General features: G+C 46.8%; 1 protein-coding gene across 1 annotated transcript; it reads right to left on the reverse strand.

Annotated features, from left to right (window-relative positions):
* Nucleotides 1-676: 676 nt before the first annotated feature.
* On the reverse strand, nt 677-7,444 carry LOC115373281 (NACHT, LRR and PYD domains-containing protein 1a-like). Its single transcript, XM_030071581.1, has 6 exons — nt 7,411-7,444; nt 7,227-7,291; nt 6,758-6,966; nt 6,392-6,642; nt 1,149-1,277; nt 677-859 (listed from the first exon to the last, which is right to left on the reverse strand). Exons 1-6 carry the CDS (start codon nt 7,411-7,413, stop codon nt 692-694), a joined length of 825 nt encoding a protein of 274 aa, XP_029927441.1. The 5' UTR covers nt 7,414-7,444; the 3' UTR covers nt 677-691.
* Nucleotides 7,445-12,754: the final 5,310 nt, after the last annotated feature.

The raw sequence follows: 12,754 nt of genomic DNA on the forward strand, positions 1-12,754 counted from the left end.
TTCGTCCTGTACCCTCGCGTGGTAACATCCCAGCTACTCTTGAGTATTCAGCTCTGCTTGTTTGCTACCTGTTTTTGAATTTTGGCTCTTTTTCCTCTGCTCCTAGACCCTGCCTGCCTCTCCTGTGTCCTGCCTGCCACGTCCAGCCTCCCCAGGATATCTCCGTCACGTTTTTGTATTTGGCCAACCTTTGTTCAATTAAAGAACTTTTGTTATTGTCACCGTTTCCGCTTTGTGGATTCAGTTTGACATCCACACCGAGAGATGTCCCAGTCCACGACTACAGGGGGCGCCACCGCAGAGACCACCCCGACCCAGACAGACAGGAGCCCACATCACGGCCATAAGGCCCTGGAACAGGGCCCCCAACCATCCAGGCCAGGACAGCCCCCAGGACGGCATCCCCTGCAGGCAGGCCAAACACAGGGCCCCCATGAGGAAAACACTGGAGCTAAAAACTAAAAGATAACAGAGTAAAATACAATCAATACTAAAAGGAATAGAAAAAAGCGATATAAAAAAAGTAGTGTAATAAATGAGTGAGTATTAATAAATTAAAAACAATAAAATTAAAAACAATAAAACAATACAGGCAACATAAATATGTATTAAAAAGTAAAAAAGAAATTATTTAACAAGCAACTAAAAGCAATAAAAATAATAGAAGCAGCATAAAAGAGTGGAAATAGAATCAGATAAAAGCCAAATTAAAAAGGTGGGTCTTGAGCCTGCGCTTAAAAACATCAACAGTCTCAGCAGGAACACCAGCTTGAAGTTGCCATGTCGCACAGGCCCTATCCAGATCAGTCAAACGTCGCATGCCGATTCTTGGAACAGACACCGGGCTCACAGGGGTCACCTAGGGGTACCAGAGGCTCAAAACAAGAGTCAATAGCAACAGAAAAATAAGCTGTTAGGCATTGGCAGAGAAGATTTGGCAAATTATTCATGGGCGCAACCCACATACTCATATCTGCTGCACATCCCAAAAATGCATGTTCTTTACAAATGTGGCACCATTTAAAAAGGAAATAAGCAGGGTTTCCAACGGTATAAGATTTACTGCTAAGAAGCATTGTTACAACAAAGAAATAATCTACCAAACACAAATTTCCTTAGTTTTTATGCTAGTTTATTTGAAGCCTTACCCTTGGGATAATCTCTGCAGTGGCCATGTCTGTTGTGAGGATGAAATAGTCTTGCATTTGAAAGCACTTGTTAGGGTTTGGCTTTTTGATTCTTCGGTATCCGTCATCCTTCTCCATCTGCTCCATGGCCTGTGGAAAAAGAGAAACTGTTGTTCTCATTTGCCTTCATCGTTAAACAATAAAGTTACTGTGTTCTTTGTAGATGAAGTAGTATGAAGCATTGATAAGATTGGCCTACATCAGACATTCATTTTCAACAACCCTGTCTCCTAAAAGTTACATTCCCAAACAACAAAACTGCATTCTTAATTATGTTTAAAGGTAAACATTTTGTTGCAAATTATGTTTGTTTCTGACATTTCACAAATAATTAGGGATGCACCGATACAACTTTTTTACAGAACGAGTAGAGTACGAGTACTTGCATTTCTGTACTCACCGATACCGATACCGAGTACTTAATAACGCCATTACACATTATAGAATTACTTTGATTTTTTTTTCTTATTATTATTTGAACAACATTCCTCAGCATGTTTTTCTTGAACATGGGTGACTGTCACAAGTTTCACTGCAGTACAAACACAAATTTAACAAAACAGTCATATACTGCGGATATGTTTTATGTGGATGTTTCAGGGCTCTCAAGTTTTGAACTGAGTTCAGAGTTAGATTTTGGTGGTGGCGGCGCCAGGGAGTGTTATGTTAAATTATTACTGGTATTATTATTTTAAAAATGCAAATTACAATATCAACAGTACAATATCAAACAGACCTAACAATTCAGCTACCAATGAATGAGCAGTAGTATGCAGGGGCATGTCTAGAATTTTTTTCTTGGGGGGGCAAGGTAGGGGCACAGACTGTGGAAGGGTGGCACACTGAAATGACATTTTTTTAAATGCCCCACAGTCTTATATCATAATAAACGGTAGGCTGAGGTATGAATAACAGAACGATTTTATTTACCCAAATAATACACAGAGCAGTGTAGCATCCAGCATTTAGAAATCTTATCATACTGAGTAAAATGTTATTTGTTTCTTTGAAAAAAAAAATCCTGCAGAAGCGGGATTTGCTTCTCTAGCGATTCAGGATGCAGTGACTGATACCTTGATCACCCTTATCTGCAGTTTTTTTTTCTTTGAAATGATAAAGGTCTCAATGTTTTGAGTCCTTTTCATCCTGCTTTCTCTCTCTTCCTATCACTGTCTGCCCCTGAAGAAATCATGCATATTGTTTGGTTAGAAATAACATTGTTAAGTCAGAAAATCACTTTCCTTAAACTGAAACACACAGGATAGGTATCACGCGCAATTATATCATCCTCTAATGATATGTTACAGCAACCTCAAGCTGTCTTGTTTGCACATGTATACAAAATAAATCTTTTTGAAGACTGAAAACAACATTTAAACGTGTATTATACAACACGACCGAGCAATCTGATTGGTCAATCAGACGTTTAGAATGTGCTCAACTAAGAAATTGAGCACGGCTAACTGAGCTAAAAAAAAAAAAAAAAAAAAAAAAAAAAAACTCTGCCCGACTGCATGAACAACAGATTAACAATTTTTGGAAATTCCGTTTTTTCCATTTTAATTTTTTGGAATTCTGTTTTTAACCTTTTACTCAGGGGTCACCAATCAGGTGCCATGGAAGGCCAAGAGGCTGCAGGTTTGAAAAAAAAACGCTGCTGCTGTTTATTTGGTCACAGTAGAGTTGTGATTCATGAGTTTTTTTTGCACCTGTATTTTCACATAGCCCTAGACCTATAGGTCGGAGCACTACTGTTATTCTATTTAGCTTGATTTTGCTTTCAAAAGGCACCAGATTGATGGATTTAAATGTACAATTTTCAAAATTTTTCTCCCGGGGGAACATGCCCCCTGACCCCCCTAGGGAGAGTGCCCCTTTTTCATTTTCGCCCCTGCCCTTCAAAAATCCTGTGCACGCCACTGATTGGGGGTCTAAGCAAATACACATGTATTGTACTTGCCACGATTACCGGGCGAATGGCCACATTGCGCAGTCAATAATCAACCATGTTGTCTGTGTCATTGTCCGTTGTGCTGCTGCAGCCGCCTATGAACAAAAGTTGATTTATGATGAAATGTATATATGGCAGTCTGTGTGCACCGCTCACCTGTCAGATCCGGCAAACCTGACCGGGTGGGCGCGGTACCGCCTGGTGCCGGTGGCTTTTTTACTCAAACAAGATTTTGTCCATATAAAAAGTATTTTTCCGAAAACGGATTATTATAGATTTCAGAGGAAAATAGGCTGATATGTGGTGAACCTACTGTATCAGCAGGATAAACGTGTGTCAGTTGTTACATGGTCTGTCACCCCCACATGGCACCAGATTGCACCATTTCACTATACAGTTGAAAAAAATCTCTAACGGGGGGGAGGGGTACACCCCCTCCACCCCCCACCCCCCACCCCTGTGTTGTCCCCCCAAGTCAAAAAGTCAAACTGCACCTCTGCTTACAATTCAGCTACCAATGAATGAGCAGTAGTATGCATGCGATAACGTAAATTGAAAAATAAGCCAACACACACACACACACCGGCATGAGCACACAGCAGTGCAGGAGAAAAACTAACGTGCATCGCCCCTGCGAACGAGGTTTTTTTTTTAGAGCAAGCATTGATTATGCGGGACACGGTCTCAATTTGCGGGACGCGTGAACTGGGCTTCAAACGCTGTGCGTGCACGCGCTACGCGGGACAGGTGGTAACCCTATACGGTGCCGGTGCAGTTGTTGTAATGTTTTTTTCTTGGTGGTGCAGGTGCAGTGAAACCACTGGAGGGGTTGTGCCACCCAGATTTGCTGCCCTCCGATTTCAGGCCTGTCAAGCCAGGTCTCGCTAAATTTGCATTCAGTGAGCTATCGTGTTACTATCGTTGTAGTCATAATATAATAATGAATTGTTTCGGGAGCTTCTCATTTAGCATTTGAGGTAGCTTTACGGACTTATGAAAATTAAGACCTGTTTAAAATTATTTAAGACATAAATTCTGTGAATTTATGTCTTTTTAAGGCCTTAAAATTTGATTTTCTAATTCAAGACTTTGAAAGGAGAGATGCGAGAGTGACGAGTGAAGAGCTGGATCAGCTGGGGAGGTCAGGAAATGAAGCCAGTACGGCCCGGTCAACGTCTTGGGCCGTCAAATGTCTACAAGACTACCTGACAAACAATGACAAACAGCTGATTTCTCACCTGTAAGGAAAGAAGAGCTGAACAAGATCCTCCGTGAATTTTATGGAGCTTTAATTTCTATAATAAGCAGAGTCAGCGCCACGGACAGTACCTGTATAATTTTCCACGGAGATGTGCGGGTGTAACTTTGATCTTGTTATTAATGTGTTAATGTTATCAGTTATTAATTTGCCTGTTAATCGTTATTCATTTGTTTATTCTTTAAGAGTTGCCTAGGCCATTGATTTAATTAATTTGTCAATTCGTTTGCATCTGTACATTGAAGTGAACACTTAATAAATCAACACATCTGTGAAAACTGTCGTCTTTATTTCAGAGGTAAATTGATAACAGCCTGAAAAGGTGATTAGCAAAAAACCCCGAAAGGTGGGGTTGAAATAATATAACTCTGTTCAGGCGAGCCCGCTGCGGCAACGGCCGGCATCAGGCGAGCCCGGCCGCTCACCTGTCAGATCCGGCAGACCTGACCAGGTACTGGCCAGGGCCGCGGCCAGCCCGCCTGATGCCGAATGGGGGTGGCCAGGCAGGGTGGCCAATCATATTCCAGGGCTAGCCGGTGCCACTCCCAGCCACCCCGGTGGCCACACCCCAGGTAGTATGCATGTGATAACATAGATTGAAAAATAAGCCGAAGTGATACCTCTTCTCTGAATAGACAAGCTAAGCCAGTGTGCTGCTGTTAGCCAGTGAAAACAGAGCAGAGTGGCAACTCTTCGCATTGTTACACAATCCATGTCAGTGCGCTACTGTAGCCTGAAAAGTTTATTTGCCATTGCCTTTGCTCTGAAGTCTCACGCCCAATGCGTGAGACTTGAGAGCCCTGATGTTTTATGTGGATGTGTTTTTTCATGGAGTCTTGCAGCTTCGGTAGCACCATGTCTGTGATATGGTGACGGCTGGGAATCTCATACCTTGGCTCCAGTACGCAGAGAAGACGCCGGAATCCTAGATCATCGACCATGGACAGTGGCTGGTCATCCAGGGCAATATACTCAGCAAGAGCATCTGTGATTTTGACCGCACGTGGGTTGCCTCTGGACATTTTCTCCCGCCTCGCCAGCGTCTGCCGCAAAGTTAGTTGTCTTTTGTCGGTGCCGCTAGTGAACTTATATTCTGTGTGGTGCTGGGATTTCAAATCTTTTATCAAGTTGCTTGTGTTGTAAATTGCAGATTTGGTCCCTCCTCTAGACAGTTTTGCTAAAAATTATTTGCATTCTGCTTTGTTTTTGTCACGCTCACTCTCATCCACCTGAAAATATTTCCACACCGCTGACATGACTCCACACTGCCCGCCTTGCAGTCAATTAACATAAACTGCGTGCTCCCTTAAACTGGTATCAGTGTTGTGGTATCGGCACATATTTTACGAGTACAAATAGAGTACTCAAGCTTGGTATCGGTAGCAATACCCGATACTGGTATCGGGTATCAGTGCATCCCTACAAATAATGTTTCCAATAAATATATCTAGCATATCTTGTTGGGCAGCATTTTATCCAGTTTTGTCCCCTTTGCCACCAGTAGCACTTGGTTAAGGTTAGGGAATGGTTTGGGATTTAACCCCAATTCAACCCCCCCCAACAATTGGGGGAGAAATCTGGTCTTGGTCCTTGTTCAGTCAGTGTGAGTTCTTTATGGATCCAATCTTAAACCTCCAACAGTTTGATGATTGACTGGCGGTGACCTGGTAATTTAGGATTTAAAATCCAGATAATTATGTCACTGCTTTCCATGAGAGAGACAAGTCTACAATGAGATGGGGAGGACCTTTGAAATAGTCTGGGAAGAAACCTCTACAAGTTGTACGGACAACCCATTTTGGCTGTGTCCCTTCAAACATTTCCACACCCAGACTCGTTTAGCCTGCTTTTTTTCTCTCAAAGCAAAGAATTAATGTTGTCAAAGTGATGTGATGAAGTTATGTGAGAATACATGAGGTGGTACATTGCTCCCTCTGGCATGATAATCTATAATAATATTCTGTAGAGTGATATGCTTATGAGAACTGAAATTACCTGGAGGACAGCAGCGTCTCGTGGGATCAGGTAAACATGTAGCTTGACATGTTTGTTGTTGGTCTTATAAATTAACACATTACAGCGCATTTTCACTTTGATTCCAATTTTCATCAGGACTCCTCTTGGAGAGAAATCTGTCTCGAACAGCTTGATGTGGCATTGTGTGACCTCTGACCCCCGTTCTACAGAAACTCCATCAGAGTGCACATGCAGAACTGCAAAACTTTCTGAAACGTCAGGGCTGTGATCTGCATAACACACAGGTGCACGCATTAGGAAGAAAATCATTGCTTCAGTGTATTTACTTTAAAACAAAAAATACGGTAATGATTTTTAAAATAATGTCATTAAATGTCTACTTACCTAAACAGATCCAGTGAGGTAGATAAACTTCTCTCAGCTTTCCAGAAATGACTTTGATGTCTAGAAGGGGACCCGCTGGTCTGTATGCTGCCAGCCTCTCCATGTGTCTGTCCCAGGATCCAAACTGGTACTGGAAGCTGACATTATTGTCACAAACCCAACGCAGGGCAGACACACTGCATTCAAACCCACCTGCTGTAGACTGTAGCCTAAAGTTGTGAAGGAGAAAAGAAGTGCGGTTGGGTATGCAATAAAATAATCTGTTAAATGGACAGTAAAATGAGAACTAAAATAAATTGTGCCATGTTTTTATTTGGTCAGTGCAGCATTGCCAACATGTGACAAAGCACTAATTGAGAGAAACTTGTGATTCCATATTTCTCCCTGTGAGAAAATCAGCAAGATCCATACCATTTTTTATTTTCCACTATTTCTATTTCATATTTATTACAAAATATGTTCATTTTACCTGTAGGTTAGGACACCATCTGTTTTGATCACTTCTGGTTTAACTTTAATCCAGTCAGTGGAGTCCTGTTACAGGAGACATAGTTTTGACAGTCAGTGGGATTTCTGTTGGCCGAACCATTTTGTAAAATGAAACTTTTGTGTAAAAAAAAAAACAAAAACTAACTAACATTAAGACAACTAACCATAGCACCGTCACAGGAGGTACAGCTTCCTGCATGGCCTTGAAACACAAATGAACAGAAAATGTTACAATATTATTACAATGCAATTTTACAGAGTTGCCTTTCTAGATAAAGTAGACTTAATACAACTGTTGGGCAAATATAGGGCATTTACATTTTTTATGAATACCTCACAGAGATAATCGCAGTTTGCACTCCTAAATTGCCTCGCAATACATTTAAATTGCATTTTTATATATTTTTGCTCTTTTAACCCTTTCATACATTAATTATGAAAGCCTGAGGCCAGATTTTTTTCTTATGTGTTTTTACACTTCTTAGGGCTTTCTGTGAGTCTCCATACTTCTTTCAGGATGCAGGACTGGTATTACCATGTCATTGTACTAGTATTAATATGTTTTCAGCAACAAGGACTGACAGTCTCTGCATAAACGTCAATGTAGGGGAGCAGCAGAGAGCACTCTAACAGCTGATATGCAATTCCGCCATAGAAACCATAGCATTTAGGAGAAAATGTCTTTTAAGCTGTTCATTGTAGTGACCGCTATGCGCCAAAGGGTTAATCAGACATTTTGTGAGGTTTACCACAGCCTCATGTACCCATGCACTGACCCTAACCCAACAACAAAAACAACAATGATAATAACGATTGTTCTCTATCGTATGAGAATATCTCTCCATCATATATAGAATATATGTTATGGGATTTACTGACATTCTAGCAGCTGACGTGAAAACTTCTTTAAGACACACCACGCCTACCGTGGCTTCCCCTGCGCCCTATAAATAGACCCAGCTGCGCAGGGATCAGCTGATTCTCTGATTTTCACTGCAGATCAGAAGACGTGAGAGCGAAAGAGAGAGACGAAAGTTTGAGAGAGGGAGACGAACGGTGGCTTTGTGCGATCCACATACCTTCGGGTAGAGAGCTGGTCTGTGTTAGACTCCTCAGGGTGAAAAGTCGCCTTCTTGCTCCCTTGCATTTCTTGGGGGAAAGGAGTTGAGTTGGGGGTACTGAGCGTACAGTTGGTCTGACGAAGCGACGAAGTCGCGGGTGCAGCCAGCGTCCTCTCTCATATCTCCTTTTTTCCCTTTAGTGTGGGGAAGTTGTCCGTTAGGAAGATTGTGCCGTACAGGTGCAGCTGGCTGGAGAAGCGACAAGTCGCGTGCACGGCCAGCACTCTCTTCTTGGGCAGCTATCTTGCCATTTAAAAAAAAAAAAAAAGCTTCCTCGTGTATTGTGTTGTCATGTCGGCAGTGGCACAACAGCGTCCATTTCTCCCCATCCCAATTCCAGGTCGATTCTTGTAGGAAAATAAAACTCACAGGGAAACAAAAATAAAGCTAACAAACTTAGCAAAACAAAACGCAAACACAAACTTTCCGGGTCACGTGACGGTGACGTCACCGCAATGACGAGGTGCCTGGGCTGTGGGGGGAAGATCCCCATAGATGATTCCCATGATTTATGTGTTTATTGCTTGGGAGGGGAGCATGCATGGGCAGCACGGGAGGATCCTGCTGCATGTATGAGTTGCTTTTGCATGTCAGCAAGGCAAAGGGAAGCACGTTGCTGGTTGTTTCAGAAACAGGGCACAATAAGGGAGACCCCTACTGTAGGCCTACAGGCTACCAAGCGGTTCAAGCCTACAGCTGTAGAAACTGGGCAGGCTGGCATGGCTTCTCCTCCAGGCCCACTTACTGTGCACACAGTGGGGGGGGTGCGGTCTGTGTCCAGGTCTGGCCCACCCGAGGTGGTGCATTCGCCCCCAGGGCCCTCATATGAGGAACGCCCTGCATCCCCGTTGATAGACGTGGAGGGGGATGACGAGGAGGTTTCCCTGTTTCCTTCCGAAGAGGAGGATATGTTCGCTGCGGATCAGCAAGAGGAGGGGGAGCTCGATGAGAAGCGGTCACCCCTCCTGCAAGGTCTTATTAGTAGGGCAGCAGCGGCTCTGGGTGTTGACATGCCGCCTATACAGGGGCTCGGCCCGTCACGGTTTGATGATGAAAAAAGGGGGTCCCAACCCTCAACACGCTTCTTGGTGCCCCTCCTCTCAGACTTTGAGGAGGTGGTCAGGAAGCAATTTAGAGCCCCACGGGCATTGGGTCACTGGTCCGGGCTCTGTCGGGCCATGACTGCAGTTCACACTCCAGAGAGGATCGGTTGTGGGCCGCCACCCTGGGTGGACGCAGCATTGGCACCTCTGGTGGCTCCCTCAAAGTCAGTTCTGGGGAAAGGGAAGAGCCGGAGCAAGAACTGCAATATGACGGATGGTTTGCTGGTGAAAATGCATGGGGCTATGGCAGTCCAGACGAAACTGGCCAACACGGCGGCCATATTGTCCCTGTATCAGCGACACTTAGTCCAGCAACTTTCAGAGAAGTGTGGGGGGCAGCTCGTAGAGGAACTGCAGCAGGTCTCCTCACTTCTTCCCAAACTTATGAGAGAGCAAGGGGAGGCAGCTGGCAAGGCCTTGTCAGGTCTCTGGCAAGCGCGGCGTCATCTGTGGCTGTCACAGTCCCAATTACAGCCTGACGACAGGGCATGTCTGCTCAGGCTGCCTGTGGAGCCGACAGCTATGTTTGGGCCAGATGCGATGATAATGATCCAGCAGGCGCAGGAGGCTCGTCGTGCGGCTCGTGAAATGTCAAATGCCCTGAGGCAGACCACGGGCTGGCAGGAGGTGCGTCGGCCACAGCAGGGGCACCAACAGCAGCATCAAACCAGTCAGGTGCAGCCAGATCTGAGGGTCCGGCTGGATGCAGGGCAGCGCAGCAGGAGAGGACAAAGAGGGCGCGGGGGTAAAACACCCCAGGCCCCCAAGTCCCAGTCCTGACGCCGTTTCTCCCCTGTCGGGCCAAGCCCTCAGGGGCCTCATGCAGCATGGGAGTCCCTGGGGGCAGACCCCTGGGTCGTTTCAACAATGACTCAGGGGTATCGTCTTCAGTTTTTGAGTGCTCCTCCTGTGACTTCGGTACCTGCTTTTACCATCGTTGCAGATCACCTACACAGAGAGATTTTGCGCTCAGAGGTGTCCAGTCTCCTGGCCAAGAGGGCCATCAGAGAAGTGGGGCACAAAGACAGGCGGGCGGGGTTCCATTCGCGTTACTTCCTGGTCCCAAAACGCGATGGGACATTCCGGCCCATTTTGGACCTCGGGGGCCTGAACAAGTTTCTTCGGCCCCTGAAGTGCAGGATGTTGTCCATCCCACGGGTGAAGCAAGCGGTCCTTGTGGGAGACTGGTTCGCAACGGTCAACCTCAAGGATGCATATTTCCAAATTCCAATTTGGGAGGGCCACAGAAGATTCCTAAGGTTTGCCTTCGACGGCAAGATCTTCGAATTCTGTGTCCTCCCCTTTGGGATATCGCTAGCTCCCCGCACCTTTACCAGGTGCATGGATGCGATCTTAGGGCCTCTGCGGCAGCAGGGTCTCAGGGTAATGAATTACCTGGACGATTGGCTGATATGCACTCAGACAGAGGAGCAGTGTCGTCGCCATGTCCAGATGTTGTTGGTGCACATCCAGTATCTGGGTCTGTGCATCAACGAGAAAAAGTGCAGTCTGCAGCCATCTCAGGCCACCCAGTTCCTCGGTATGTGGCTGGATACCAGACTGGGTTGGTGACATTGACTCGGGCCAGACAGGATTCCCTCAGGGAATGTCTGGAGCAGTTTCACCTGGGGGCCAGGGTCACATGGAAGCTGTGTCTTCGCCTGTTAGGTCTCATGGCCGCTGCCATACAGGTAGTCCCACTAGCTCTCCTGTACATGCGGCCAGTACAGAGGTACCTGTACGGCTTTGGGCTCTGCCCTCAGAGGCATCGGTGGGCGTCGGTGCTTGTTACCGGGAGGTTGTGCACAGCTCTCAAGTGGTGGAAGGTCCCAGAGAACTTGGCGAGAGGCAGCAGGCTGGGCCCTGTACTGCGCCGCCAGGTGATCTCTGTGGATGCATCCCTTGAAGGCTGGGGTGCCATCCACGAAGGCAGAGGGACCAGTGGACGTTGGGGAGCCCTGTGGCAGGGCCGCCATATCAACGCCTTGGAGCTGAGGGCAATCCACCTGGCCCTGGTGCATTTCCTCCCGGTAGTGCAGGACTGCCATGTGCTGGTAAGAACCGACAGCACCACGGCAGCTTGATACATAAACAGGCAGGGAGGCATGGGCCCTCTGCGCCTGAGCAGGATAGCACACAAACTGTGGACGTGGGCGTACAAGCAGTTCCAGTCACTCAGGGCAATGCATGTGCCCAGTGTGGTGAATGTGGCGGCGGACCTCCTTTCCAGGAGGGGACCACATCCAGGGAACTGGAGGCTCCATCCAGCAGTGGTGGAGGAGATCTGGCGCCGCTTTGGAAGAGCGGTGGCCGACCTGTTTGCCTCGAGCGAGAACGCTCACTGCCCACTGTATTACTCCATCGAGAGAGATTCGCCTCCCCTGGGCTGCGATGCCATGGCACACCAGTGGCCTCAGGGGCTGCTCTATGCTTTCCCCCCGTTCAGCCTCCTGCCCAACCTGCTGCAGAGGATTGGTCAGGAGGAAGTTCAGGTGATTCTGGTGGCACCGGATTGGCCACACATGACATGGTTCTCATGGGTGACACCGCTGTTGCATGGGACACCATGGAAGCTCCCAGTTCGTGGAAAAGGGTGGACCCTGTTCCACCCTTTTCCACAGGGGCTGAATCTCTGGGCCTGGCCACTGAGAGGGCCAGCTTATTAGGTATGGGGCTATCAGGTTCGGTGGTTCACACCCTGCAGAATGCTCGAGCCCCGTCGACAAGGGCGGCATACTCCTATCGGTGGGAGCTGTTTGTGTCATGGTGCAATGCCAACCAGTTCAACGCAATGTCATGCTCAGCTCCAGAGGTACTCAGATACCTGCAAGAGCTCCTTGAGTCAGGTAAGTCATGCTCCACCCTGAGGGGTGTAGTAGCGGCCATAAAAGCCTCTCGTACTGGGGAAGATAAGCTAACCGCACAGGATGCTAGTCTCATAGCACAGTTCCTCAAGGGGGCACAGAGGCTGGTGCCTCGCCATAGGCCAACCATCCCGACATGGGACCTGGGCAGGGTCCTGTCAGCTTTGGGACAGGCGCCCTTTGAGCCCCTGGAAACTGTTGCCCCTTTTCCACCAGAAAAAACCTGGTGCTAGTTCGGAGCTGGTGCTAGAGCCGGTGCTTAACTGGTGCCAACGAAGAACCGGTTTGCTTTTCCACCGGTCAAGAGCAAAGTGGAGCCAATTCAGAGCCACGTCATGACGTCTTCGGAAAACGTGATGACGGGTGCGCGAGACGCTTGCTCAGAATCACAATAACCATCATGAATGAATGAATGAATGA

This window comes from Myripristis murdjan, chromosome 16 (assembly GCF_902150065.1).
Source record: "Myripristis murdjan chromosome 16, fMyrMur1.1, whole genome shotgun sequence".
Taxonomy (NCBI): domain Eukaryota; kingdom Metazoa; phylum Chordata; class Actinopteri; order Holocentriformes; family Holocentridae; genus Myripristis; species Myripristis murdjan.

Coding starts and splice junctions, on each gene's coding strand:
- LOC115373281 (XM_030071581.1), bottom strand. Junction 6,967..7,226: donor GATGGTGTCCTAACCTACAG/GTAAAATGAACA, acceptor TCACAACTTTAG/GCTACAGTCTACAGCAGGTG. Junction 860..1,148: donor CTGCAGAGATTATCCCAAGG/GTAAGGCTTCAA, acceptor TGGTACCCCTAG/GTGACCCCTGTGAGCCCGGT.